The sequence below is a fragment of the Aspergillus oryzae genome, chromosome 8 (genome assembly GCF_000184455.2).
Source record: "Aspergillus oryzae RIB40 DNA, chromosome 8".
Taxonomy (NCBI): Eukaryota; Fungi; Ascomycota; class Eurotiomycetes; order Eurotiales; family Aspergillaceae; genus Aspergillus; species Aspergillus oryzae.
Genome location: NC_036442.1, coordinates 260,335 through 287,693, shown reverse-complemented (window position 1 = coordinate 287,693; position 27,359 = coordinate 260,335). Strand labels below are relative to the sequence as shown.

General features: G+C 48.7%; 13 protein-coding genes and 1 non-coding gene across 14 annotated transcripts; 3 read left to right on the top strand and 11 right to left on the bottom strand.

Moving 5' to 3' along the window:
• Nucleotides 1-594: 594 nt before the first annotated feature.
• Nucleotides 595-1,587, bottom strand: AO090103000382 (uncharacterized protein; the record flags this gene model as incomplete). The annotated part of the gene is made up of 1 exon (XM_001826896.1): nucleotides 595-1,587. One exon carries the CDS (start codon nucleotides 1,585-1,587, stop codon nucleotides 595-597), a length of 993 nt encoding a protein of 330 aa, XP_001826948.1.
• Nucleotides 1,588-2,271: 684 nt separating this feature from the next.
• AO090103000383 (carnitine:acyl carnitine antiporter) lies at nucleotides 2,272-3,479 on the bottom strand (the record flags this gene model as incomplete). Its single annotated transcript, XM_001826897.3, has 5 exons — nucleotides 2,272-2,326; nucleotides 2,379-2,992; nucleotides 3,057-3,073; nucleotides 3,130-3,178; nucleotides 3,228-3,479. The coding sequence occupies 5 exons, from the start codon at nucleotides 3,477-3,479 to the stop codon at nucleotides 2,272-2,274; spliced, it is 987 nt and encodes a 328-aa protein (XP_001826949.1).
• Nucleotides 3,480-4,594: 1,115 nt separating this feature from the next.
• AO090103000384 (CFEM domain-containing protein) lies at nucleotides 4,595-5,476 on the bottom strand (the record flags this gene model as incomplete). The annotated part of the gene is made up of 2 exons (XM_001826898.3): nucleotides 4,595-5,335; nucleotides 5,393-5,476. The coding sequence occupies 2 exons, from the start codon at nucleotides 5,474-5,476 to the stop codon at nucleotides 4,595-4,597; spliced, it is 825 nt and encodes a 274-aa protein (XP_001826950.1).
• Nucleotides 5,477-6,529: 1,053 nt separating this feature from the next.
• Nucleotides 6,530-7,043, top strand: AO090103000385 (uncharacterized protein; the record flags this gene model as incomplete). Its single annotated transcript, XM_023233302.1, has 2 exons — nucleotides 6,530-6,896; nucleotides 6,982-7,043. The coding sequence occupies 2 exons, from the start codon at nucleotides 6,530-6,532 to the stop codon at nucleotides 7,041-7,043; spliced, it is 429 nt and encodes a 142-aa protein (XP_023093941.1).
• A 2,261-nt stretch (nucleotides 7,044-9,304) lies between these two features.
• Nucleotides 9,305-10,485, bottom strand: AO090103000387 (aminoglycoside phosphotransferase family protein; the record flags this gene model as incomplete). The annotated part of the gene is made up of 2 exons (XM_023233301.1): nucleotides 9,305-9,357; nucleotides 9,465-10,485. 2 exons carry the CDS (start codon nucleotides 10,483-10,485, stop codon nucleotides 9,305-9,307), a joined length of 1,074 nt encoding a protein of 357 aa, XP_023093942.1.
• A 633-nt stretch (nucleotides 10,486-11,118) lies between these two features.
• On the bottom strand, nucleotides 11,119-11,190 carry AO090103t00011. Its single transcript has one exon. It is a non-coding gene; the product is annotated as a tRNA-Arg (tRNA).
• A 172-nt stretch (nucleotides 11,191-11,362) lies between these two features.
• Nucleotides 11,363-12,419, bottom strand: AO090103000388 (uncharacterized protein; the record flags this gene model as incomplete). The annotated part of the gene is made up of 2 exons (XM_001826901.3): nucleotides 11,363-12,148; nucleotides 12,207-12,419. The coding sequence occupies 2 exons, from the start codon at nucleotides 12,417-12,419 to the stop codon at nucleotides 11,363-11,365; spliced, it is 999 nt and encodes a 332-aa protein (XP_001826953.1).
• Nucleotides 12,420-13,881: 1,462 nt separating this feature from the next.
• On the bottom strand, nucleotides 13,882-14,342 carry AO090103000389 (uncharacterized protein; the record flags this gene model as incomplete). Its single annotated transcript, XM_023233300.1, has 2 exons — nucleotides 13,882-14,123; nucleotides 14,267-14,342. The coding sequence occupies 2 exons, from the start codon at nucleotides 14,340-14,342 to the stop codon at nucleotides 13,882-13,884; spliced, it is 318 nt and encodes a 105-aa protein (XP_023093943.1).
• Nucleotides 14,343-15,212: 870 nt separating this feature from the next.
• Nucleotides 15,213-16,653, bottom strand: AO090103000390 (uncharacterized protein; the record flags this gene model as incomplete). Its single annotated transcript, XM_023233299.1, has 4 exons — nucleotides 15,213-15,528; nucleotides 15,617-15,691; nucleotides 15,864-16,281; nucleotides 16,359-16,653. 4 exons carry the CDS (start codon nucleotides 16,651-16,653, stop codon nucleotides 15,213-15,215), a joined length of 1,104 nt encoding a protein of 367 aa, XP_023093944.1.
• A 331-nt stretch (nucleotides 16,654-16,984) lies between these two features.
• Nucleotides 16,985-17,740, bottom strand: AO090103000391 (class I SAM-dependent methyltransferase; the record flags this gene model as incomplete). Its single annotated transcript, XM_001826904.1, has 1 exon — nucleotides 16,985-17,740. The coding sequence occupies one exon, from the start codon at nucleotides 17,738-17,740 to the stop codon at nucleotides 16,985-16,987; it is 756 nt and encodes a 251-aa protein (XP_001826956.1).
• Nucleotides 17,741-19,084: 1,344 nt separating this feature from the next.
• On the bottom strand, nucleotides 19,085-19,690 carry AO090103000392 (uncharacterized protein; the record flags this gene model as incomplete). Its single annotated transcript, XM_023233298.1, has 1 exon — nucleotides 19,085-19,690. One exon carries the CDS (start codon nucleotides 19,688-19,690, stop codon nucleotides 19,085-19,087), a length of 606 nt encoding a protein of 201 aa, XP_023093945.1.
• A 608-nt stretch (nucleotides 19,691-20,298) lies between these two features.
• AO090103000393 (NAD(P)-dependent alcohol dehydrogenase) lies at nucleotides 20,299-21,583 on the bottom strand (the record flags this gene model as incomplete). Its single annotated transcript, XM_023233297.1, is given in 5 exon segments — nucleotides 20,299-20,769; nucleotides 20,782-20,915; nucleotides 20,926-21,245; nucleotides 21,342-21,472; nucleotides 21,551-21,583. 5 exon segments carry the CDS (start codon nucleotides 21,581-21,583, stop codon nucleotides 20,299-20,301), a joined length of 1,089 nt encoding a protein of 362 aa, XP_023093946.1.
• Nucleotides 21,584-22,155: 572 nt separating this feature from the next.
• AO090103000394 (uncharacterized protein) lies at nucleotides 22,156-22,914 on the top strand (the record flags this gene model as incomplete). The annotated part of the gene is made up of 1 exon (XM_023233296.1): nucleotides 22,156-22,914. The coding sequence occupies one exon, from the start codon at nucleotides 22,156-22,158 to the stop codon at nucleotides 22,912-22,914; it is 759 nt and encodes a 252-aa protein (XP_023093947.1).
• A 1,654-nt stretch (nucleotides 22,915-24,568) lies between these two features.
• On the top strand, nucleotides 24,569-27,328 carry AO090103000396 (uncharacterized protein; the record flags this gene model as incomplete). The annotated part of the gene is made up of 5 exons (XM_023233295.1): nucleotides 24,569-24,603; nucleotides 25,599-25,706; nucleotides 25,765-25,818; nucleotides 25,873-26,334; nucleotides 26,395-27,328. 5 exons carry the CDS (start codon nucleotides 24,569-24,571, stop codon nucleotides 27,326-27,328), a joined length of 1,593 nt encoding a protein of 530 aa, XP_023093948.1.
• Between the last annotated feature and the right edge of the window lie 31 nt (nucleotides 27,329-27,359).

Below are 27,359 nucleotides of genomic sequence, written 5' to 3'. Positions count from 1 at the left end.
CTCCCGACGCTCAAACCCGGGAGGGGAGACGCTGGAATCCGATGGTCGCTTTTAGTCGCACACCTCCGATATTATAGTTTTGTATAGTGCACATATTTGACGCGTGCGGGAACTCTGGATTGTGCTTGGTCGGTTTTGTCGTGTAGTCCTGAGATGCGTTCTGGATTCTTGTCGCGTGTATGTTTACTCGGCGGAAAGAGGGTACAATGTGTGAAGGGTTCAATTCGCGGCAGCAGGTATTACATTGCAATGCCGGAAATCGTGTATGTGTTTGAGGAGGCTTTTGCTATTGCGTTATGGGGTTGCTGGGAAGTACCTAGATCTGTTGTTTATAGCGCATAGAAAACGAACTTGCCAGTCATATACCGTGAGATCTGACTAGTGATCCCTCAGTAGCATAGAATACATCTATAACGAGTAAACTGAGCATGGGTCCTTCTTAAAGTCTTTATTTATTTTGTCATCAAATGACACATAAAAAGCAATACTCCCAACAATGCATGACCAAATGCGTGGTATCAATCGCGCGTTCACCAGATCCGCCAATAAATATAAAAAATAAAAAATAAAAAAAAAGCACATTCCCACCAAGTCTCAAAAATCATCCTCATCATCGTCATCATCCAGATCCAAATCAAGCGTAGCCTTCGGTTTCGGCTTCGGCACAGCAGCCGACACTCCACCAGTACCAGCACCACTACCAACGGCACCAGACCCAGCCTTTACAGCAGCCTTCGCAGCCTCACCCACACGGCTCTCCTCATCACTCACATTTGCAACCGGCGGCGCATCCGCAGCCCCCAATCCCTCCGCCTCGCGAATCAACCGCTCAACCTCCTGATCAGGATCAAACCCGGGCCGTCCCTCACCGGCAGCCAACTGAATCTGCCCCATAAGACCCAACCGAATGCGATCCTCCATGGGATAAGGCAACATATACACCTGGCGCGTCATATTGGCCGACTCATCCAACCAAGACGTCGCATCCTTGGTAACACTCGACACGGGCTCCGCCTCCCCATCCTCTACTCCATTCGTCCCTATCGCTCCAGTCCCCGTCATCTCCGTATCCCGATCCTCCCCAATCTGAACCCTCGCCTTCGCCCCCGCCTCCGCATCCGCAGCAGCCTGATGATTATACTTACTAATGCGCCTCGCAAAATCAAGCAAAAGCCGATAATCCACCTCCCGAATGCCCCTCAACTTCCTCGGCCTCCCACCCGCATCCTGCATCTCCGCATCACTATCATACCCCGAACTATCGGAGTCAAAGTCCGAGTCGCTATCGATTTCATCAGAGTTGCAGACCGTGCGGATTTCTTTCTCGTAGTTCACGACTGTTTTCACGATCTCTTTGACTTTTTCTTCGAGCGAGGCGGCTTCGTTCCGGAGACGGAGGATGCGGGCGTAGTTGTCTTGGTGGTGTCGGAGGGTGGAGATCGAGGTTGTGAGGGCGTCGTCGGCGTCGAGGAGGTTGACTGCTGCTGCGGGCGCGCCGGTGGCTGTTGGGGAGGTGGTCAGGCTGGTTATTAAAGTGTTGAGCTTGTTTTCGAGGTTGGTGAGGGTGGTTTGGAATTCGGTGTTCATTTTCGGGTCGGTTGTTCGGGTGGTTGTGCGTGTGAGTTAGAGCATTGGTGAGGGGTTTGTAGAGGGGTGGTGAGTGCAATTGATTGGTGTTGGATTCGTGTAGAGGTGTCGTGAGCGTGAATGTGCTGCTCTATATTGCGCGAGTGAGGTTTGTTGATTGAGGACTGATGGAGCTGTCGGCGGTTCCCGCAAACAATGCCGATAACATGTCACGTGCATGCTTGCTGTTGCTGGCCAATGATGAGTCGGTATTTCTCTACATCTAGACTGACTTTGTTGTAGGCACACCATTGGGCTTGATCGACACTGATGGGTATATTGTGTAACTTGATTGATACTCAGTCTTTTCGCAGTCCATTGCTTCCAGGTGATTAATACCAAGAGTGAGATATCTATCGGGCAGAGCGATAGACAACCATCATCATTTACAGTCCCCATCTATACTGCAACTAGAGCTGTAAACAGCCGGTAACCATGGGTATTCCTAGAAACCAATCTAGACAACAAGGAAACATCAAGTCTAAGTTCTGGAAACAGGAAATCCAGGCGCTAAATGCTCAAAGATCTAAACAAACAAAAAACACAGGAACGCCAAATTTGAGACATAAAATCAACAATAAATCTACAAAACCATAGCCGAGGTTCTTTTTCTGTCAGATATCGCTAAATCGATTGAACTCGCGTTCACTCGTCGTCAAAGAATTTCTTCATGAAGTTGTGAGCAAGCTCAACTCCCGCACTGCCAACTGTTAGTCGATTGGTCTCGTATGCTATGGTAGAAGGGGACATACAAGGTAGCGGCGTTGGCGGGAACAGCTCTGGCCAAAGCCGGGCCAAATCCAGGGAAGAAGGCCTTGAAACCACCGCTGGCGTAGACGCTGCGGATAGTTCCGCCAATTGTGGGCTTGCCGGGGGCGCTCTGCAAGCGCGACTTGATGGTGTCGACGGGGAAAACGGGAATCCACATGGCAATACCAGCCGCACCACCGGCGGCCAGGACAGCGGGCATGGAGAGCTGGCCGGTGGCGTTGCCGTTCGCATCCTTGGGTGTCAGGGAGCGCTTGATATATTCGTAAGCAGCGAAGTAGGCGGCCGAGCCGGGACCATCACGGGCCAGGGTCATTGCGCTTCCACGGAAGACACTGCGGATGCCACCCTCCTTGTACAATTGCCGAACCACGTCCAATCCACCGGAGTACTTGGGCTTCTGTCCCGGAGGAGGCGGGTTCTGGCCTTGGATCTGCAAGAGCACCTTGACTCGCTCAAAAGGAGCTGTGATCAAGGTCATGGGGATGGCGGAGAAGAAACCGGCGGCGGAGATCTGGCCAATGGTGTACTGGGGGGTGTTGTTCTCCACGCGCACTTCGGAGAACTTGCTAACGAGCGTTTTGCCCACATCATAACCCTAGGAAAGTGTTAGAGTCCATTTTACATAAGTAAGACGGTCACCCATTCCAATTGAAACATACCCAGAAGCTGACAGCGACTGGTACACAGTCAGTAATCTAAAACGTAAAATATGTTATCTGGATAGAAACTTACACATAGGGGTAACTCCGACAAGAGGAGCAGAAACACCAGCATACAATCCCTAGACCCAGTTAACGCGAAGTTCAAACTTGATCGAAATTATAACTTACGCGAACAAGACCCTCGCGGGCGACCGTCTTCTTCACAACATCAATTGCACCGGAGTACACTCCCTTCTCCGCAGTCTGTAGACGGACCTTCACCAAGTCGAAAGGGTGTCCGACAACAACGGCGCACACACCACCGGCAGCACCAGCAACTAGGGAACGAATCTGCGCGATAGTCTGGTTGACAGCCTTGGTCTCGGCGACCTTGACGTCGTCCCGGATTGTCTCCGGGGTAGAGGCAGAGGCGGAGGACATCGTGGCGGGGTGGTCCGGGAGCGGGGAAAGCTGGACGCGGGGAGAGAAGGTGAGTGTAAAGGGAGAGATTTAGAAAATGCCGGGTTGCCGGAGGTTTAGAGAGAGGAGAGGTGTAATTTAAAGAACGCGAATTAATTAAGGCAGCAAAAACAATCTCACCGGGCGAAGGAAAATGAACAAACGGCTCCAAACAAGTCAAAAGCTGGAGAACGGCCGAGGCCGAGCGAGTAGGAGGAGACCGACGATTACCGGAATAGGATGCTCTCGTGACTTGGACCTCGGCTCGGTACGGGTCAACTAGCCTTCCGACGCCGAATGACTGCGAATCTCAATCCCGAGTATTATCCAGGTACCGCTCTGTCTATGTGACGGAGTCTGTATGTAGGCGTAGATTTTAGCGCTAAATCCAAGTCATGACATTGGTCCATCTCCTTATATGTATATGCATTCGTCCAGTTTCCCCATATTGAACTTCCTGTGACAGCCACGGCGCCGGGTGAACGGGCGCCAAACTCCAATGGTTGAAGTCATCTTGCATTGGCTGCCATTGCTCCGGTGTGCTTTGTCACGGACAACAGGAAGTTCATATTAACTCAATATATCCGTACTCACTTTTCTTCTTCTATCAGCTGAACCGCATCGAATGATAATCTCGTTGAACTGACCTCACACCGCCAAGCAATCACATGCGGAGTGATGCCATTGGGTGCACGTGCGCGTCTTCCACCGGAATAGAGCCTGAAACCTAAGGTATCTACTTAGTACCGAAGGAGACAAGCGTCTTCGAAGCTAGATGGTCCCTGATCTAATCGATCTAAGGTTCGAGTATCACGAGCCTTCATGTTAATTCGGCTACGGATCAAGAAATAAGCAGGAGAATAAGCTACGCTTGGCATGCACGCATGAGAAATGGTTAAAATGTAATTATGGATCAATTCAAATTAGTACGTCATGACTCAGCTATAGCTGGGTAGTCACTAATTATCTACCGTCGTAAAGGAAGAGTCCGTTACAAAAACATGTACAGTACAAGATGCAAAACAAATCAGGCGAAAGGCGGGGAATCATGAACGCCATCGCTCAGCCAAGCGTGCAGTCGGTCATTAATAAAGCGTTTAGAGAACGAAGAAAGCGGCGAGCGCAAGAGCACCCAGGGCACCGCTGCCGAGGACGGTCTTGGAAGCGCCAGAGTTGGTCGAGGTGCTGGAGGGAGCAGTCTCAGTTGCGCTGCCGCCGTTGGAACCGCCGTTGGAGCCATCAGTGGAGCTGCTGCCGTTAGAGCCGGTCTCGGAGGAGCTGGAGCCGTCGGTGGTGGTGCTAGCAGAAGTGCTGAGGGTGGAGCCGGTCACAGTAGTGGAGGCGTCGCCAGTCTTGGACGCGTCGGTGCCAGTGGCAGTCGAGTCACCGGTCTTAGAAGCATCGGTGCCAGTAGCGGTGGAGTCACCAGTCTTGGAAGCGTCGGTACCAGTGGCAGTAGCGGTAGAATCACCGGTCTTGGAGGCGTCAGTGCCAGTAGCGGTAGAGTCACCGGTCTTGGAAGCATCGGTGCCAGTAGCAGTGCCAGTGGCAGTCGAGTCACCGGTCTTGGAGGCATCAGTGCCGGTGGCAGAGGCGGAATCACCAGTCTTGGAGGCACCACCACCGTTGGTACCAGTAGCGCTGCTGTCAGAAGAGCCGTTAGGGCAGGAAGCAAGAGCGGCAGCCACGACGGCAGCAGCATCCTCGCTAGGGCAGGCCTCAGTAGTGCAGTCGCGCACACCATAGGAGTAGTTGCCGCTCTTGCACAGGCAATCCAAGTCTCCGCTGGAGCAACCAAGCTCGGAAGCCTTGGCGTTCATGTTGCTGATGCACATTTGCTGAGGGAAGCGTTAGTAGTGTTTCTTCGCGAGCAACCATGGACAGGAACCACTTACAGCGCATTCACCAACGGAAACATCGGCGCTCACCATGGTGGTGGCGGCAGCCAGCAGGGCAAAAGAGAGAGCAGTGGTCTTCATGATGACGAATGTGTGAGGCTGGACGTGAATCAGGCAGAAGGTAGCGAGGAGAGGTGATGGAGGAAGCTGGATGAAGTTCGCTGGAGATGTGGCAGGGGAGAAAAAGAAGGGTAAGTGATCGGAGGGAAGGAGCTGGTTTAAAAAGGCAGGAAGCGACGCGCAAATTTCAATTCTACCTCAAGCTTTTCGGGGGACCCGATCAACAAGAGAATTTTTTTGATTTTTTGTTTTCTTTTCCGAACTTTCTCTAATACGATCGTCACTGGCTACTTGCGCGGTTGGCTTTCCAAGGTCTCCAGCCAGCGTGGCTAGGGCAAGTATCACGGACCAATTCCCATGCAAAGTGAAGTCATTGACCAGCCCACCGAATTTGATTTTACTGATTTTACTGATTTTAATCTTAGCCTGCAAGGTAAAATGTCTGAGTGGCTCGATCCATCGCGGCCTATTAACCAATTTAATCTGCCGCCACAGATCCACTTCAGCCCACCTCCATCCCACGCCAGCTTCTCATAGGCTACGTGTGTTTAGTACTCGATAGTTTGGGTGGATTCAAGATAAGTTTTTTTTTTTTTTTTTTTTTTTTTTTTTTTTCTGTTTCCCACTTTTCTTTTTCCTTTTTTTTTTTTTTTCTGTTTCCCACTTTTCTTTTTCCTTTTTTTTTTTTTGTTTCTTTCCCGGCCTTTCTTATTATCGTATCCATGGAAATCATGGGAAACAGCGTGGTTGAAGTTCCCATCGCGCACTTTCGGTTAAGAAGAGATGGGCTGGTATAGGCCGAAAGGCTAATTTAGCAAATCCAAGACTTTCCAGAGCCATGGTTAAGGTACCTTATCGCGGTCAATGTCCTCTTTCAGCCCGCATAATGAGATTGAACCATGTACAGTCCCATGCACTCTGCAAGAACGTGGTGACGATGTTCAAGTGTGGTTCAACTCTAGAATTAGCATCACCTACTACATTGACTGTGATGTATCCTGCACGGCGACTGTACTAACCCTGCATTAAGTCAAACAGGAAGTTGGTACGACCACCGACGTCAAAGGCAGCGTCATGGTGACTGCCCAATATCAAGGGTTGATCTGGAGAGCGCACGGGATTGGAGCTGGCAAGTTCATCCGCGCTCTTGACCGACTGAAAGGAAATGGATCACCGGTGGATCCGATCACCAGTGACCAACAGATCGTAATTGAACAACAGACACCAATCATTCCACCCACTGTCCAGTTGAGTTGTGGATCACTACTGCAGTGGGAACTTCACCAGCCACACTTCTCCCGGCTCAGAGGGTCTTTTAGTGGCACTCTGGACTCGGTCACAGTCCAAAATCCCCTTGATGTGGAGAAAGCTCTTGTTTTCCGCCACCCGCTAACTGCGACCATTGCCTACGGCAACCGTGGTCGTCTTGCGCGCCGAGAGCGTGAGATTTGTTCTAGTAATTTCGGCTGGTTATCGCGGAGTTTCTCGTGTGAGCCCCTCTTGCATTTACAACACAACTGACTTAGGGCTGGGACGTTTTCCAGCCACCGCGGTGATGCGGAGTGGCTGGAATGAGGGACTACACTGAAGTGTGTTACATTCGCATGTAAGGGGGTACCTTGCTTTTATGGTCGGGTAGTAAATGAGCAGGGTGTGGGAAAAAGTAGGGAGTAACCCGGACGGAAAGGAACTGAGTTCGATCGACAGGACATACGAGTTCTCCTTCTCCACGAAAGACAAAGATCGCCGGGGAATAGCTTTCCCCCCAAAAGGAGAAAATGTGACCAAAAAAACAAAAAGTTGGACGAACTGTGGCGGTGCAGCTCCGCAGCCCTAAAGCCGGAGAAAGTCCGAATGGACGTCACAGCTCAATCATGAACAAGTTATCGACGATGGAAATACAATCATTCTTACTTGATACTAACTCATAAACCCTGTCGCCTAATGACGAAGAACACCGATCAGCCACACTGTCATAGAATTGAACCCCAAGCTTTCGAATCATGCAGCCCTCGCATGAGCCACACTCGCCCAGAGACCCAGGCTGAAGAGATAGACTTTCCAACCCGGTAGGTAGTCACCGAACCGCTGCCGAAAATTTGTCAACTTTCCAAGTCCTCACAGGTTCAAGCCTCATGAGCTTTCCTCGGCCGAGATTCAATACTATAGTAGTAGGTTCGATAGAACGACCCGAAGTTCCCCCTAGTGCATCGACTAAATTAGATCCGTGTGATGAGGAATCTAGACCTCAGTCAAGATAAGCGACCGAGTAGATTAGATGCTGGCCAAGGGTCGATTCAGAAAACAGACTCGCAACTTTTCCTTGTCGCATGCAAGTCATCCCGACCTACATACAGAGACAATGGCTATAATTAAAAGGAAGCGAAATTTCTTGGAATATCTTCTTCCACCGTAAGGGATATATATTCAGTCCTGAGCTAATTTCGTCCTCCCTGTTCTAAACGAGGGCGCAACCCTTGCTTGGGCAATACTACACAGTAAGTTCTTGATGTAGCTTAGCATGCAATGGCACAGAAGCACAGACAACTTCAGAGAGCTCGACAAAGTCTGGAATTTGTAACCGACGCGTGCTTATTCCAAATTACCATGGCGCCCGTCGTATAGATCGGAGTACGGAGTAAATCCTATCGATTCCAGGAATGCTTTCCCGAGGAAACGAATTCCGGGTGCATCAACCAATGATCACAGATTCTGATGGCGATACTCCCACGTGTGTAAAATGGTATCGATCGGCATTTCTAAGTTTTCCCCATGGAGTTGACAGTGGGATCCGCACGTTCCTGATTTATGGGCTAAAGATTCATCTTGTTATCTCTATTTTAACACTGCATTCTGCTCATAGGTTCATAGCTTGATGGTTGTCCTATCTGATGAAGATTCTAGGTAGACTAGTACATAATAAATCAATAAATCTTCGATAGTCACTCTTGACGAGATAATATAATATATATTTATTAATATCGGTACAGGCTTACCCAATCAAATAATAAATAAAAGCATCACCATTTTATATATAATTATTTCAGATAACATATTCGTACACTGAGCTCGAGTCTTGACAACCGGTTGATACTAGTTTCTTCCACAAATAAGCGGTCAGGCAGCGACCAGTTCATGGCTAACCTTGATGTCTAATTCCAGTTCGCAGTGACAGATGCGAGGTGACCTTACAGAAGCTTAAAGCCTTGTCAATCGTCTAGAACCCGCTTCCCTGTTATATGGTCGTTATAATGTAGAACCCTACCACCGCCTTATGTCAGGGCCATCATTGTTCAACTTAATGATTCGCTATACCTAGATACTCTTGTAGATAAATGCAACCGTCGTCAGCATGCAACTACACGGCGAGGCTGTCCAAGGGTTACGTGTATCTCCGTTGTCTGTTGACGAAGCCTGCAGTCAGAAATATAAAATTAGAGTGCCGCAGCCCGTGACACATAACGCCAACGCATAGCATGCTATGGCCCTTCTTTTGGGTTCGGATATATCATATAATTGTAGGTTATGACGTGGGCTGTGACTTGCAGATCATATTCCGTTTACGATATACTGCATGTTGAACGATCGTTGCTATATAGGGAAGTTACAAATGTATAAAGAAGGCTTTGAGATTCTTCTTGGGGAGATTTCAGGTAATTCTTAGGTTGGTTTTGGGGCTTTTCTTTATCATTTTGTATGTATAGAGTAAATAGAATTCTCAACGATTACTGTAAGAATCTTTCTAAGCGATCGATTCAAGCATTTTCCCTACAAGACTAGCTCTTGCTATAAGAGATGAATTCATAATGGTGTTCTAATGATGATGTGCTTCTATCTGGATTGGTTGTATCAATCTGTAACGTGTCTTAAACCCACATTATCATAGTCTCTAGCTATTCTATCTAATTTCGATCAATATATACATCAATCTCACACCAACAAGCTCTAGACTACAGCAATCCTATATACACCAAATCTCATGCTACAAATCCTCTAAAACCTCACATACAATCAACAAGTTCACAATCCTCCATCGACAAAACAAGCTGCCCCTTCAACAGATCAACCGGCGTCATCTCATCATCCCCATTCAACCGATCATCCAGCCTCAAAACACACTCACATCTTGCTTGCATCAACCCCTGAAGGACCTCATCCTCATTATACCCAACCTCCCTCGCAATCCTAACAGCCAACCGCATCCCAACAGTCAACACCAACCCCGCAATATCAGTCGCCGGGTATCCAACGCCGGCATCCGCCCAATCCAATATGCCAGTAATTCCCCCATCAGAATCCACAAGAATATGTTCCCCCTTGATATCATTATGAATGAGCACCTTCCGAGAGACCCCTTCATCGGGACGCTTAACCCGATCTATGAACGCCGTCTTCCTCTCACCCAATCCTTCGAACTCATCCCCATCTGTAACCCCAAAATCACCAGCTAAAATCTGCCCCCGACTAACCAACCTCCTCCACGCAATAACCGCCCTCTCCCTCATCCCCCGAATCTCAGGCCACGGAATAAACGGAACCTCAAACCCAACACCCAAATCCCTCAACCTCCCCTCCAATCCCGAGATATCAACCCCCTTCATCACACTCATCAACTCCACCAACCCCCCAACAGTCCTCTCACTGAGAAACTCCCCTAACCCACCCCGACACAACCCCGTCCCATCTAACATAGTCTCCAACGAAACAGCATAAACCCCATCTCCAGACAAAACTTCATGTGCCACAGCCCTAGGTATAATATCCCCATCCAACCCCCGAGAAACGTATTCAGAAGCCACGAGTTCCCGAACCGCGATATCGAACTTTTGCATTTGCGTCCCGGTCAGGGGCCGGTCTTTTCGGGGTTTTGTTACCCGGAGGAGGTGGTTAGGGCTTTCGGCGATGGTGAAGATCATATGATCGTCGCCTTCGATTTTGGGGTGGCGGGTTAGGGTTGCGGAGGGGATGTTTAGGGTGGTTTGCGTGAAGGTTGAGAGGGTTGGGAGGGGGATTGGGTTTGGTGTGGTCATTTTGAGGATTGTTGTTGGTTTTTTGGATTTCTTTTGTTTTTTTTTTTTTTTTTTTCTTTCTTTCTCTCAGGTGTGATTTAGGTTGGAATTGGGTTTGGTGCTGTGGTGTTGTATAGTAGTTTGGAGTGTTTGTACTTTGATATATATGTTTAGGTGTGGAGGTTGCATTCTCGTATACGATGTCGGGGTCCCGATAGGGTAACCGACTTCGAATAGGTATTCTAGGCATCAGCAAATAGAGTAAGTGCTTTACGAGATTGGAATCATATGATTGTTAGATATGCGCAGATTACTCGGTTTGAAGAAATGTAGTAATATACCCCTAGATAGAGATCGTGAGTTGGAATGTCGCGGTGGCGATGCTCCCATTCCCAACTGGCTTGTCACTGGGTCCACCACACCCTGAACATGACACTGTATAGAAAGGTTTTAGGGTATCAACTTGAATTATTCCTCCACCAGAAATGACCTCGAAAGTATCAATAGCATTTCTTCAAGGATTGACTTGACCAACGCTCAAAATAGATACTCCGGATCCACTCGGGTGTAGGGCTGGTTCGGAGTGGAGCCACCCAAGTGAAGAACTTTTCACGGCCCAAAAACCGATCGAAAACGGCCAAAAATCAAAAATATTGACCGACGCAGGGGTCGAACCTGCAATCTCTTGATTCGTAGTCAAGCGCCTTGCCATTGGGCCAGCCGGCCTTGATTGTTGAAGGATACGGACTTTAACGGGTATATGTTCGAGGGATACAGGGTAAAGAGTGTGGTCGTCAAAATCTAGGCATGTTACACTGGGTATATAGATGCTATCTGAGAAAAACACGTGAAAGAAAAAGAAAAAGTGAAGAGTGTAAAGAGATCGTATCTTGTATGGTCAACACTGATCATCGCACATCGCCATCAAGCGCTCCTTTTCACTGGGAGCGCTTTCCACCACCACTATCCGGGGAATGGCAGTCTCGTTCTGCTTCTGGTGCTGCTTCCTGTAACCCCGAACACAGTAGAATACTGAGATGAAGATTTTGCCCAGCACGAATCCAACCATGCAGGCGATCACACCGGCCATCACACCTAGAAGGGCAGGCATGACGACCGGACGCATGAGCCTGCCGAAGTTCTTCTCCCGACCTGCCCAGTAGCCGGGTCTGTGGTGGTAGCGGTGATGCTCCGGAGCGATCGTGCGGTGATGGTCGACTGGAGGTTGCATGTGGCCGTGCTGGGGTCTTGCGGTCGGATGCCTCGGTCCCGGACCGTGCATGCAGTCCTTGACGGCGTCCTTCATTGCCTGAAGGCTGGCGGTTAATTGGGCCATCCATGATGGTGGTCCGTCGTGATGGTGGTGGCCGAGGACGGGGTTGGTTTCAAGTTGAGTGATTTGCAGGTTTCCCTCCGAGTCTTGATTCAGGGTGATCGTGACCAGGTGATCGGAGGCGGGCCGCCCTTGGAGGTCAAACAGTCTGAGTTTCAAAAGGAATACGCCCCCCAGTGCTTCGTCAGGGCGTGACGGCATGGGTCGCACATCGAGTTCATAGGCCAGGTCGACCGTCTCTCGGCCTGATTGAAAATGCCGGACAGCATGGAATCGCATTGGGAAAGTGGGTGGGAAGATAGGGTCATGGTTGGCGAGTAGGGTGCCATTTTCCGTAGAGAAGTCCAGTGTCTGTCTGGGTTAGGGAGGGTGTCCTCATCATGTTTCTAGTTTACGAGACCAAACGTACCAGCTGGGAATGAAGATCGATATCTTTCGAACATTCGGAATCTGAGAATGAACAAAGAGCGGTCGGCACGTTTGTTGGACGGGCATTGGAGATGATTCGGCTTCGAAACTCGGGATCCAGCCCCGATAGTTCGACCTTATGCTCGGGCAGTGACAACGCAGCACAGCTGCTCAGACAGAGCGCGCCTGTCAGGGACAGGAAACGCAGCAACATGGTGGAAGGAGTTGTGGTGGATGTCGGAAGGAGTGTAGTAGTGAAGGTTCACGGTTGATGGAAATGAAGGTGGCAGTTAAGGGTTAGGATGGAGGCGTGACCGGGCGCGATTCTCTACTTCCGAAACTGGGCGAGAGTTGGTACAGAAGTGGAAAGTCGAGGGAAAGAAAGAAAAGTGGGAGCCAGCGGGCATTATATAAAGACAAGAGGGGTCGTTAAGGCTTATATGCATATATTAATACATTAGGTTTAGAACCTTGACTCACTCTAGGCATCTGGGGAACATCCGATTGCCAACACTGGGCGATCGCCAACTGACACCTTCAGGCAAAGAACCGACCCCAATCAAACTAATTAGGATTGGGGACTGGCGTACAATATGATTGGGCAGCGTGAGACTCGTGGGTCAAAGATTCCCTGAGCATGGATCGATCGAGTCTAGATATGAAAGGCTGAGTAGCGGACTAAAAAAAGACCACGAAAAATTTCTGCTGAGTAGCTCTTTAGCCCGTCTCATCATGAGACTACCGAAGTGCTGATCATCTTTTCCAGCCGATTGGAATCTATTTACGATGTTATTTCCTCTCGGCAGTCTCATCTAAGAAACAAATTTACGCTGAGATTCAGCAAAGTTTGGCGATCATCCTTTGTCCGCAAGACATGTCATGCAAAGGCGGTTGCCCGTAATTGTAAGAGAACCTTAAGACTCTAAGAGTCAAAGACGATAGGAGAATGTGGTGACTGTCGCAGGATCAGCGATTGGCTGCGCCTCTCGTTGGCTCAGGGTTCAAAACGATGCCCCACGACAAGCTTCTTTTCAGGGGCTTGAAGAGGCAATGATAGCCGGTCGCGTAAACTGATCAATGTTGGCCTCTGATTGCGCCACTCGTCTGTTATATTTGCTATCTCACTACATAGCCGACGCGTCCCGTGTACTTTCCACCATGAATCTAGGAGGTCCCCCAGGATTTTGGCTGAGGACATCTGCTGTGCTCTTCGCTGAATTATAGGGCTTTCGGAAGGTCGAGCAGGACGGGTGACAGACATTGACAACTGCAATGCAACAGCTAAATTTGGCCCAGACGCCAGAGTGGATCAATTTTGAGGCAGTGCATCAACACCATTGGCCGCGAGGCAGTTTGAGGGATTAACTGCTCCAATAACAGTGAAGACAAAAGCTTAGCAACCAAGTTTAATTAGTGACCCGTATTGGTCCCTTCTTTGTCTTACAGCCAGTTGTGATTGGAACTTCCTCGGAGTATCTGTTACCGTGGTTGACACTGAAGAAGGTCCCCGACACGAGCCTCACTAAACCCTACTTTTTGGTATTATGTCTGCCTACGGCGTCACATTTCCCCAATTCGTGGACACTGGATCCTTGACTTTTGATTGTATTTTATTTTATATGTAACCTTTGTCCTGGTTTCCTCTATTTTGAAACCGCGATCTACCTAGGAATAGTCTACTCCATCAGGTAACCTTTTTTGTCGTTCGGAGCCTCCGAACCATCATCGACTTCTGAGACATCTTCTGGAACATAATGTGCGCGCTCCACTTCCCTGCTTGCTAGTACTCTACGGAATCCCACACGATTTACTCGGGTATAGAAAATCTCCTCGTGGTTGTTGTCACCGAAGCCAAGCTCATGGACAGTCATTGAGTGACCGGGTTTCACCTGGCTCAAGCGCCACATTGAATCTGGGCCTGAAATAAGAGTTTTCATTTACAAATACGGTCATATCCGCCCACGTCCGGTGCAGCAGTGGAAATTCCCGTGTGACCATTGTGTTAAATCGTCCAGTTGAACGTTGGAACGCTTATTTGTTGTTCTTCCGTGGGGTCCGTACGGTCATTTTCTATGGAATGACCTGGCATACCCCTATGTTGGTGGCCAACAACCAACGTCGAATCTTCTCCACTCATGCAGCCTGCAGCTGTTACGGACAAAAAGACGTTGATCAGATACTCCCGGTCTCTTTAAGGTGAGGGACAAAACTCTTTCATAGGCGTAGTAGAGGGACACTGGACGTATTTCACCCACTCTTTTCGATCCTTACGGATGCACGTGGTCTATGAGTACCACTCATGTCCCGGGGCTTCGATGGTTCTTTAGGTATACTGATTGTGGAAGTAACATCGCAATGGTGGGTCTCAGTAACCATGTGTATTGACTTTCATATGGAAGTCCTGGGACTGCGTATCCCGCGGGTTTTGGGTAAGGTAATAAGAGGTGGATCGTGGCATCTTGTCCTTGATGCTTGTAAATCAACGTTCCATGGAGAGTTATATTGTTGCCTGAGATTATCGTCCATCCACGCGAGTACGGTTTCTACTCCAGGCAACCGGCAACGGTTCTCCACTATAGTGGAATCTTGAGTTTCTTATCGAGCCCTAATTTTCCTTTTCGCTGCTGCCTTGTTGCTTTAGGGCTACAATTGCCGTAGGGTATACTCGAAGCGTGTCGATCATTCTACCCACGGATATGAAAGAAGGCAAATTTAGGGTTGACCATTACTCATTGCTCTGACATCGAGAAATGACTATATCATGCACGTGGGCTTACGCGATGATTGTAGGGTACTATTCGCCGGGACTGATGCTTAACTCAACAGGTCTTCATTCTTATTCCGCTCTTCCAGCGGTCTGAGCGACAAAGGGTAGATGGCCAGTGATCTCTCCATTTAGATCCACGACGTACCATACATCTTCTGTGCTTTGGCCTCCTCGACTCTCTTTTGACTCGTTTCGTACCATCTACACGATGAACCTTGACTCTATCACGCCATAATCACATCATTCATCATCTACCTCGCGCACCTTAAACTCAAACATCCCGTTTGACGGCACTGCATGTTCATCCTGCAACTTCATCGCCGTCTCGACTCCAGCAGCAGGCACCCGATACTCAAATCTCTTTCCGGGCCCTGGTAACTGCCCGCCGGGGAGTGCATACGGGTAGGGGAGGTATTCCGGCATCAGACCTAGCTGCACGAGCACTGTCGCCTGATCCCACGCGATATGTTCGTGGTATAAACGATCTCCACGGATGTTCACAACTGAGGTAAATGGGATACGGAGCGGCTTGCCAGTCGGTGGGATGCCGGGGAGTCTAATCGAGTAAGTTATACTCGGGATAACGCCATCGACCGGAGCAGTACGGTGGGACAGTATGGACTAGATATGATGGCTATACTTACAACCAGTCGATCTCCTTGTTGTGTGTCAGGCTGAAGATGAATTCGTCAACGATCCGGTCCGTGCCGACCGTCCGGCTGATGAGTTCCAGTGCGGTGTCGGTAGGGTTGTTGAAGATGAAATTCTCAAGGTAGAATTTGCTCAGTCGTGCTCGTCCGATTCCCCCCGTCATCTTGTTGCATCAGTCTGAGGATATAATCATGTGTAGGGAGAGAAGTGAGACTCACAGTGGGGATATGGTTGACATACGGCTCCTGCACCATCGTCGCCATAGTCTTTTCTACGGATCGATCTCCGAATTCGTACCACGTGTGCTCCTCCCAGATCTTCTCGAGATCGAAGTACGGTCCGTTCAGATGCTTCTTCAGGAATGTCAGGGATCGCGTGTGTGCGACTCCGGCAGAGGTGATTTTGAAATCTGCATGTCCTGGGACGATAAACCCGGCGGAAGAAACATCTGCATATGAGTACACAGTGTGGTTGTCCTTCTTCGCAGGACCTGTAGGTTGGAAATTCCCAGGAATATGTGAGAGAATAGGATTCGATTCCTCACTCATATCCCAGGAGCTGAAAAACACTGCAGCTGCAAGCTTTTTGTTCAAAGCTGTGATGACATTGCCCAGGATTTTTCCGAACCCAGGCGCATAATCAGCTGGGGAACCGTAGACTATATGCCATCAGCATTGATTCCTCGTAAATCAATAGACTACCTCATACTCAACATGGCAAACCTATCCTTCTCACACTCATTCGATGACTCAAACGCTGCAATTCCTCTCTCTACAAGCCCCAAAACACCACCACCATCCGCACTCATCTCATGCTCCAACGTAATCTGCACCACCGCATAGCTCTCCTCGGCCCATTTCTGCACGGGCTCTGGGTCAAGACTGGTATTCTTTGCTTGACATTCTGCATAGCTATACGGCCGGATGATTATTAGACCGGGTCCACGCCCGCATCGCGAAAGTGGGGGTTGGAGGAGAATGTTCTGTCCCAGAGATACCGGAGACGCGGAGGGGAGAGGTGGCGCTGCCATTTTATAAACTGGTTTCGTTTCCCTTTTATGATGGATTATTCAGACAGTTGTTCGTGTACGTACAGAGAAAATGTGAGGTCTCTCGGTTGGTTGCTGACGGTGTTTATTGTAAGCCGAGGTCGACCCCACTTGTTATCGCGGAGTTGATAATCGGGATTCAATTCTCTTTCTCTTTCTCTGAGTTCATGTTAGTATACTCCGTACTGTTACTTGCACTGCATTTCGCGGTGGACTTCACACAAATTACAAATCTATGACACCTTGTCTGAGGATGCCTCTTCTATGATTTAGGCAGTTATACTCAGTAGTACACGTACCAATATCCAACACCTCATTTCAACACATCCAACGGCCGCACCGCCGTAAAAGTCAAGAAAGGAGGACATTTCGAAAACGCATCCCAATCGACCTCACAATCCCCCAAAAGAGCCTCAGTAATAGAAATCCACCGAAAATCACTCAACCCAGCCAACAAAGCCGATTTCTCATACAACACACTCGGCAAATAATAATTCGTAAAAGAAAAAGGCTTCGACGTAAACAAAGTCGCCCTCACTTCCAACCCCCCATCCTCAATCGCACCCAGTACTTCCAATTCCTGCCCGAAACGCCGCCCCGTAGGAAACGCAGCAGGGTTATCCAGTAGATGAAGGTTCGTAGTAATCCCAATAACCTTCCCACCGGGCTTCAGGCTGTTATAGACATTGCGCCACATGCCTACAAGCTCGGACTCGTTTCGGGCATAGTTCAGTAACCATGGTGCGAGGATGATGTCGAATTGACCGATGTTGAAATTGAAGGGCTGGATGCAATCTGCGATGTGGAATTCCATTCGCTTATCCCCTTTTGCGTTGGCGCGTGCCGCGTGGACCATTGTTGGGGAGATGTCGACCCCCGTGGCGTGGCGGGCGCCCCATGAGATGGCTTTTCGGCAGTAGAAGCCGGGTCCACAGGCTAGTTCGAGGACGGTGAGTCCTTTGATGTCGCCGATTAGGGCTTGGATGGCTGCTAGTTGGAGTTTGCCGGTGGCGAGTTGGGAAACGTCGTTGTAGGAAGCGCCGATTGTGTCGTATTTTTGGATTGCCATTTTTGTGGTTACCTTCTGGTGGGGTTAGTCAATGTTGGGTTATGAGTATCATAAGAAGTTTCAGGATATATGTAAATACGGTTGATTTGAGAAAGTGTGCTTGGCAAAGCGGGCACTTTCGTGCATCATTTGGATATATTAAATTGCTCTGTCGGCGCTCTCCGAATGGCAGGTGTTTCGGCAGTTCCTTGTCGCTTTTGTAGCTTGTACGTAATATTCCATGCATATTAAGGAGTGAATTTTATCTTGTTTTATTTTTCACTTCTGGTAATACTTATTCTCTGTATGTGTTTCTCGTCTCCTTGTTGCGTATGCTTTACGAGTGACCGACTTCGCGATATGGTTTGTGACAGAGTCAAGTTAGGGTTAGTTGCAGACTTTACAGTTTAGCTTTGTGTAGACCGTTATAGACTTTCAAAAAGGTACTAAAAGGGACAGTTATTACTATTGCGTAATAATTGCCCAGGATTCATACAAGCTAGATCGATAAAGTAATTAATATTGGTTTCTATCAGAAACCCCGCAGATCAGCCGACTTTCCCCGCCTGGTCTGGGCTCTGAGATATGCATTGCAGAGCCGAGGCATAGACTAGCAAACAAGAGAATCATGCTAAGAAATCAATGATAGCATAGTGTTGGTTCAATGCGTTCAAACTGAGTAATTTCCAACACTTGGCTGGATGAGTATGTCCCATTACTGCACCACCACTATTTTGCATTGACGTAGTATCGTAAGGAGGATTCACGCTATTGAATAAATGACAATGGGCCAGAGGGATCAAAGCACTAGCCAGTATTTTCCCTCCTGGTGGCTTTTTAAGTCTAGACCTAGTCATCTATTGTGGATGGACCAACCCTGATCTTAGCTCCAATACCGGGAATATCGATATAGATCTTATTCAATGTCGGTATCTCTCTGATAAAATCTTTCAGGTAGTCCTCCGTGAAATCATACTCAGACCTCCCGAATTCCCCGTTATAATTCAATGTCAAAAGCTCCAGTGTTGTGCTATGCTGTTGCTTTAGAGCCTCAAGGTGTTCCCCATGGGAAGCTCATGCGGATCACCCAGGCGGCCTCGATGAGGCTGTACTGCGAAATTGTAATTGAGCCAACTAAATTCTCTCAAAGGGTTCATATGTATGATAACCTCAGGAACAAAGACTGGAGGTCTAGCGCCCTGATAGAGCAGACGGTCAAGGACCAAGGACTGCAGGGAGGGTAGCTGCTGCTGAGAAAATGCGAATATGAGGTTTACCAGCAGTTGGCTTTCGCTTAACCTTTGGTGCACGAAACGCCCTGTCTCGATGACCTCTCTTCCCAAAAACGCGGCTCCTCCAGCACCTTTATCTGAACGGCTGCTTATGCGAAGACCTGAAACCTGAAGAATCCAGCTCAAGATGGCGAAGATTGCGGAACTTCTCCAGTCTTGGGTGGAAAGCTGGTTGTATCCTCCCTACGTAAATATAGGATGAGTAGTCCTCGAATTTCGTCGCAAGAGATAAAGTGAGTAGGCCATCGGGAAGACGCTCCAAAAGTGTCTGTGTACGTGCTACGAGTTGATCGCTGCGCCCATCGTCCTCATAGGACTGGCCCTTGTCATCCCAAGTTATATCATCGTCGCTGTCCAGCTTAATGGCAACAGTCCTTAATTTAGGCAGCAGGTTCGCTTGGTCCAGAGACTTCAGCAACGAATCCATTTGCCAGTGGTGGGGGCTCCAGAATTGTACATGCGAAAGGATGATTGCATGGGTGATGGTGCACAGTGTCTTGCAACTAAGGATGAGTGGCAAGGCAGTCCGGCTGACACTCTGTCCTGGAGGACGCTTCCTGCGTCTGCCAGGATACGCTTCCCAGACCTTGGGAACGCCAGTGGGCTTATGTTGTTCATCGAGGTCCAGGGCAATCTGAATAATCATTTCCAGAAGCTCAAGGGGCAGCGCTTCAATCATGCTTAGTGGCTTGAGTGAGTCTCTCTGTGTCAGATTGTCATGGCTAGACCTTTGCGAGTCTTCCTAGGCTGAGTTGCTATGCGCAACTGGTTCTGTTTTACGAGCCTTTGTGCACCGTAGACTTCCGCGGTTCCATGCGTAGGGGTCTGTTTTCCAGATTCGCGGGATTGATGCGAGCGGCCAGGATGAGGACGAGGCTCTTGCGTCAGACACTTTTTCCTTTGCTATCCGCCGCCTATTTCTCAGCCAATCATCTTGTTGTTCCTGACGCTGCCTCATTATTACACACACGGAATTGTACTTGCCATGTCACAATTTCTCAGTAGAGAAGAGAGTTGCTGTTGTGGTTGAAAAATTGGTATGGCATACGATTTATGAAGTTGCAAGGATTCAAGGTCTAAGAACACGATCGAGCAATTGTTACATCATGTGAGAGATGACTGATCGTGCAGGATCTTATCTGGTGGTGATCTGGTGAGTGAATGGTTTGTGGATAGGGTGAGAGGTAATGATAAGATAGTCCTTTGCAAGTTGGAACTGATGTGGACGTGCCTTGGAGAGAAGACTCAAAAGTACTGCATTATCGTCACGTCCATTGATATACTAAGTTAAACAACACCTGCAATCATGACCTTGAAAACATCCTGTCTCCCTGCCTTAACCAATTCAAATGCCTGTTCCGCCTCCTCAAACTTGAATCGATTTGTAACCAACCTCTTAACATCAATAATGCCTTTTCCAATCAGATCAATCGCAGCGGGATAACAGCCCGTCAAATACCGAATAGACCCTTTGACAACCAAGCCCCGAGTGCACACAGCAGTAATCGGGAAATTGATAACCTCCTTCCCCATACGTGCCTGAACAATTGTGCCTCCATGACGAGCAGCGAAAACGCCCATCTGCACACAGGGTTCCGCACCCGAGCATTCAAGCTCGACATCAGCTCCCTCACCCAGCCCACACTCTTCCTTCAGCTTCTGCGCCATCTTCTCTGCATGCGCAATGGGGTCAGCACCCGGCTCGGGCTTTTCAGGCATAAACACATGGTCAACACCATAGGACTTGGCGACCTCTAACTAGGACTGGACCACATCGACGGCGATAATGGTTTTCGCGCCATGCGCCTTCGCAACCGTCTGACAGAGCACACCGATCGGACCGCAGCCGAACACAAGCACTGTCTGGTGAGCGCGGAGGTCGGCCGTCTTGGCGATCGCAGCCGCTACGCTGACCGGGCTTGACCATGGCTGCTTCCTCCATGCTCATGTGGTCGGGCACTTTGTAGCAGAAGTCGGCGGTGTTGACGTAGTATTTCGCCAGGGTGCCATCCCATGGGGGAGTAGCGGCGAAGCTCATACCACCGCAGAGATGATAAGCACCGGAACGACATTGATTGCAGCAACGGCAGGGAACTCCAGGCTCCATTGCTACTCGGTCACCGGCTTTGAGGTGTGAGACGGCGACACCGACTTCCACGACTTTGCCTGAGGACTCGTGGCCTAGGACCATGGGGCCGGCTAGGACGTAGTCGCCGATTCGGCCTCTTTGCCAGCTTTAGTTCTTACTGTTAGTATATATCGTTTAGGTGTCGTCTGGGAGTGTGTGTAAAAGTGTGTAAAGGTGTATAGACAGGGCTATAGGAACATACTAGTGAACATCACTGCCGCAGATGCCAGTCTGCTTAACGTGCACGATAACATCGTCAGGATCCTTGAGAACAGGCTTAGGACGGTCTTCGATGACGACGTCTTTGACTTTGCGGAGGACAAATGAAGGGTTCTATGTCTGTTAGTCGTATACACGGTATAGTGAATATTTTCCTCGCAATGGCCTTCCTAAACGGCTTCCAGAAAGAACCCTACATTGGGTTAAAAGCGGCGTGGCTAACATTCTGGATTACCGTGGGCTCCTTTCCTGTCCAAGTCATGTTTTCAAAACGTGGCTAACTCCTTGTTTACTGAGCAGGTTGCCTGTGCCACAGACATGAGTTTGTTTGGATATGATCAGGGTCTTTTCAGTATGCTTATCCCAAGCCCCTGACCCCTGAGAGGGCTGCGTATGATACTAACAATGATCTTCGAAAGGCGGCGCTGGGGTTACGGAAGACTTCTTGGTGGTTCACGATCTGGTCGGAACGTCAAAGACTAAGACGCTCTCCACTGTCACTGCCATCCACGACGTTGGGTGTTTCTTCGGCGCACTCGTGGCTTTCGGCATTGGGGAGCGCCTGGGTCGAAAGAAGTCAATCCTACTAGGAACCACCCTCATGGCTATCGGCACCCTCAAGTGCACATCTTACAGTCTTCCACAAATATTCATCGGTCGAGTAATTCTGGGGTATGTTTCCGAAATCAGTGGTTTCTTACTTCGATTCCTTTCCAGGACTAAGGTGAGGCCAGTTTCGAAAATGGCATCAATACATCAACAGCGTCAATCTGGCAAACAGAGACTTCCTCACCAAAATGGAGAGGGAAGCTCGTTTTCTTAGAAATGGTCATGAACATCCTTGGCTTTTCCGTGGTCAACTGGATCAACTACGGTCTTTCATTTGCCGGTGGTGCGGTGGCCTGGCGGTTTCCGATCGCTTTACAGTTCATGTTCATCTTCGTTCTCTTTGCAACTGTCCCATGGCTTCCCGAGTCGCCGAGGTACGTTGTCTGCCCTTGTTTAGACCTATAGATGTGTCTCCAATCACTGACTTACTATGTCACCCTAAACGCAGATGGCTCATGCAAAAAGGATACGAAAAGGAAGCCATCGAAATCCTATCATGCATTGAAGACAAGCCCATCGACGACCCCTACGTTGTGGCACAGAAAAACGAAATCGAATACACGATCTACTACGAAAGAGAGAATGCCATCCGATGGCGCGACATCCTTCTACGCAGAAAGACCGACAGCACAGATTCCAAAAGCTTGCGACGACTGATCCTTGGCGCTGGCACACAATTCATGCAACAATTCGAAGGTATCAATATAATGTCTTACTATCTGCCCATTGTCCTCATGAAATTTGTGGGGCTTTCTGATTCGATGGTACGGCTTCTTACGGCAGTCAATTCTGTCACCTATCTTATTTGCACCTGCTGTGCCGTAGGGCTGATTGAGAGAATGGGACGCCGCGGCTTGATAATGCTGTCTACCGCAGGCCAGTTCTTTGCTTTCCTGATCATTACGATTCTGCTGCGTTATGCGGAGGCCAATGCTGGTACTGTCTAAGGACAACGATTTGGTTCCGCCTCTATTGTGTTCTTTTTCCTATTCTATATTTTCTTTGGTCTTGGCATGCTCGAGATCCCGTGGCTTTATCCTACAGAGCTCAACTCCCTCCAAATGCGGAACAAGGGAGCTGCCGTGGCGACGGCAACCAACTGGTATTCAAATTCGATTATATATATTCTGTTCCGACAATCATGCTGACTTGTCCAGAATGAAAAACTTTGTCATTGTGGAGATCACCCCTATTGGAATTAAAAACATCGGTTGGAAGTTTTGGATAGTCTGGACAGTGTTCAACGCCGCGTTCTTGCCAGTCATCTATTTCTTTTATCCAGAAAGAGATGTTGTCTCTGCTTTTATTCTTTCCTGAGGAAATACTTACCTTGAGTTTGTTCTAGCCAACCGCACCCTAGAAGACATTGATGCATGCGTACTACCGTTCCAACCCGTCGTTGATCGTCATCAAGGATCCGGATGCCATCTCCGTCAAACGCCCGTTGAAGTACATTGAGCACGAAGACCACGAGATGAAAAAGATTGGTGAAATCAGGACGAAGAAGGTCGATGATCTTATGGTGGAACATGTGGGATAAATGAAACTGTCGGAGTGTTGGTTATATGGCGCAGCATGAAGGGGTGAAGGGATTGACGATGTCGTGATATACCTTGAGATATAGGTAGTAAGCGGATCACTTCTTATTCAAGCCCTCTGATTACAACTACATCGTAAAGAAAAATTGTACGGCCAAGACTACACTGGTTATATCGGAAACAGCGAACCTACATTTTGGGATCTGATTCAATATGTTTATGCCCTTGCAATAGTAATATCAAAGAAGGCCTGGCTCCACATTCCCACGACGAGCCGCAGGAGGTCCGCGGAAATTGATTCCGCAGAATTATTCCAATCACGGTTTCTAATATCAGTCTGTTATCTTCCGATCTTTTCGAGATTTAGGGCTAGCTAATGCCGTGGCCCAGTTCCTCGAGACTTAGGTCTCATCGTACAATCGACCGAGGGATTTTAGAACACTCCTTTTAGTGTCCAAGATAGCGGTTTAGTATTTAAACTATAGTCTACTATGACTTGAGTAACCTGGATAAGGTTGATCAGATGCGTGATTATGCACAAAAGATGAAGTTCGCACTCGCGTAGACATGACCTATTATGGAGAAAAGAGTTCACGGCCTACCTGTGGGATTCTCCCGCTCCTTAAAAAAAAAAAAAAAGAAAGAAAGAAAGAAAAAAAAAGAAAAAAAAAGAAAAATCAAATTAAAAAGCTGCACAGTGCTCTCTCCAATTAATAATCGATTATCCTAAGAAACCACTGGTCGCAGTGGTACCCATTTTCAAGGCATAAGCAAGCCAGGTGTGGGGCAGTCCGTGCAAATTAAATCCATGCAAAGCTCCACTTCAGTCGTCTATCTAATTTAGAACAATCCTGGTGGAAAGATAGCCAGGCACCATAATGAAGATTTTCTGAATCTTTCCTTCATCTAGTTCACCAGAGGAAGGTGGTCTTGCTACAAGTCGTTGTGAAAAGACAACAGAGGGAAAACAAGGAATGTTATACCGAAGGGCATTAGTTGAACAAGTGACGATATTTCGAGTTAGGGCTTTAGAGTTTGCCGTTCGATTTGCCACATCGCAAGTATGACGGAAGATCTTCGGCGGTACCATAAAATCAAGTGAGAGATTTACGGCTATTGTGCGAGAGAAGAGGAAACCTGCAGTGGAAAGCGTGTAGTTATGCTACAATCTACAGTGTAGACAGGGTTACGACCCTAGAATGGTGGGTGGATTAATATAGAAATAACGCACTAGCTCAACGAGCGATCAATGCCTTTCATAGTAGCAGTTGTTAGGCAGCCTTAGAAAATGCAAAACAAAAGGGGCAGAGAAGTGGAAATGCAATCAGATGAACTGATTATCGAGAAAAGTCTACGGAAAAGTGCTTCGAAGCCAGTGGCGGATGTAGTTCGTCATAGACATACCGTTCGGATAAAAGAGCCGGCCGGAAGCTCATATTGTTGCCGTGGTCGATTGCAAGGTTAACGACAGTTTTCACGAATATGCTCCGGAGTGTGGTTGCTTTGAAAATGAGAATTTCCTGGATGGATGAGTCTCATATTGAAAAGCCACTGCGTCAAGATTTCGCGGATGTGTCGAGAACGTTGCATTAGTCGTACTCCACCCAAGGCATCGTGGAGCTATAGCCGTGGGTCTTCCAGCGCTTTGGCCTGTCACAGAACTCGAAACTCTTCACCGGCCCCAAGAATGGATTTGCCATCGAATCGACCGAGGGTTCCGTACTCCATAATGACGAAATCCTCGGTCGGCTTTCATGCTTTTCACTTGTCTGTTCGGCATGCCGAAACGGAATCCTCGGGGGTCCAGTCTAGGAACGCCCGGAATTAACTTTCTCATCTGAACGAATTTTCAGCTCTTCAAATGTAGAAATCGGCGGTGCAGTTTCCTGTTCCTTTTCTATTCCCTTTCCATGAGACGGTCGGATTGGTTCGTAATCCACTGACTCCAGCGCCTTTCTGTTGACTGTCTCTTACAATGGCCGATCAATCCGCCAACAACGCCCCGCATAGTGAGTCCAGTAATTCTTTTCTGGACAGGTTAGGACCTGAATAATTGCTGTGTGTTTATCACGGTCGGGCTGACACCTCACTAGGCTAAAGGGCTTCTTCGGCTTTGATAACGATGTCGACCCCGATGAACTGCGTAACAGCAAGGACATCGAAATCCACTCTTGGAACGGTCCAAACGACCCTGAGAACCCGTACGTAGTCATCCTGTCTGTCAGGATGGTCGCATTCGTACTTACTGACCCTTCTTAGGTTCAACTGGAGTCTTAAGTACAAATGGCTTTTAACAGTCACTGTTTGCTTCATGTGAGATCCTATCGCTTCGCTTTGATTGATATGCGCTGACCCCTTGTAAAATAGCTCTATCTTGACTGGACTTCCAGCAGGAACCTATGGCTCTGGAAATGACTGGATGGAAGAGAAATTCCATGTTCAGAATTCTCCTTTTCCCAACCTCTACTGGGCAACGACGTCCTGGAATATGGGCGCTGCCTTCTGGCCGTTGATCTTCGTGCCTCTCACTGAGTCTTCTGGTCGTATGCCTGGGTACTTTGTAGCCTATGTGATCCTGGTGATTTCCTTATTCCCATCGGCATTCGCGAATAACTTCGCCACGCTGGTTGTCACTCGCTTCTTTGGTGGCGGTGCCTCCTCGGTCTCCATCAACATTGTCGGAGGAAGCATCAGTGACGTTTGGTTGGGAGAGAAGGCTCGCAGTCTGCCTATGTCATTGTTCGGCTTCACCAGTGTTGTAGGTATTGCACTGGGCCCCTTCATCGGTTCGGCCATTGTACAGATCCACAAGTCTGACCCTTGGCGTTGGTAAGCTATCTCATCTCTTCTTGTATCAAATACATGTCTCTGACAGCGCATGTTTCGCAGGATCTTCTACATTCAGATTATCTATAATGCCGCCCTCATCCCCGTGTTCTACCTGATCCTCAGCGAAACCCGCCCTGATGTAATCTTAAAGAAACGGGCCCGAAAGATCCGGAAGGAAACCGGCCGACCTGTCTATGCCCAAGCAGAGCTCAACAAAGTCAACACACTCAAGCTTCTGCAGATCTCCTTCCAACGTCCTACACGCATGCTCTTAACTGAGCCTGTCGTTATCTTCTTTACACTCTGGATCAGCTTTGCTTGGGGTATTTTGTATTTATTCTTCTCCAGTGTGGTCCAAACCTACAGCACCAATTATGGCTGGGGCGTTATGGCCACTGGTCTCGTTCAACTCGCTATCTCCGTGGGTGCGGTCATCGGTACAGCCATCAACCCTATCCAGGACTGGATCTATCTGAGTTCGGCCAGACGCAACTCCGAAAAGCCCGGCAAACCCATCCCCGAGGCTCGTCTTTACACCGCGATCCCCGGTAGCTTACTTTTCGCAGCTGGCCTGTTCTGGTACGGTTGGGCCAGTATGCCCGACGTGCACTGGATTGTACCCACTATCGGCATCACGGCTGCCGGTATCGGTATCTACTCCATCTATATGGCTGTGGTCAACTACCTTACCGACGCGTACGAGAAGTACGCCGCCTCGGCTTTGTCGGCTGCTTCGTTGGGTCGTAACTCGTTCGGTGCTTTCCTCCCTCTGGCTTCGCCTCAGCTGTTCTCGAATCTCGGCTTTGGATGGGCCGGTTCGTTATTGGGCTTTATCGGTATCGCGCTTTCGGTTGTCCCTGTTGTCTTGGTGTTGAAGGGTCCTCAGATCCGTAATAGTAGTCCTTTCATGCGTGAGTCTATGTGGACTTCGGATGAGGTTGATGAGGTGGATGAGCCCAGTGCGGAGAAGGTGCCTACTGCTGAGATCCCGTAAATGGTGGTTTATATTTTCCTTGAAATGCCGG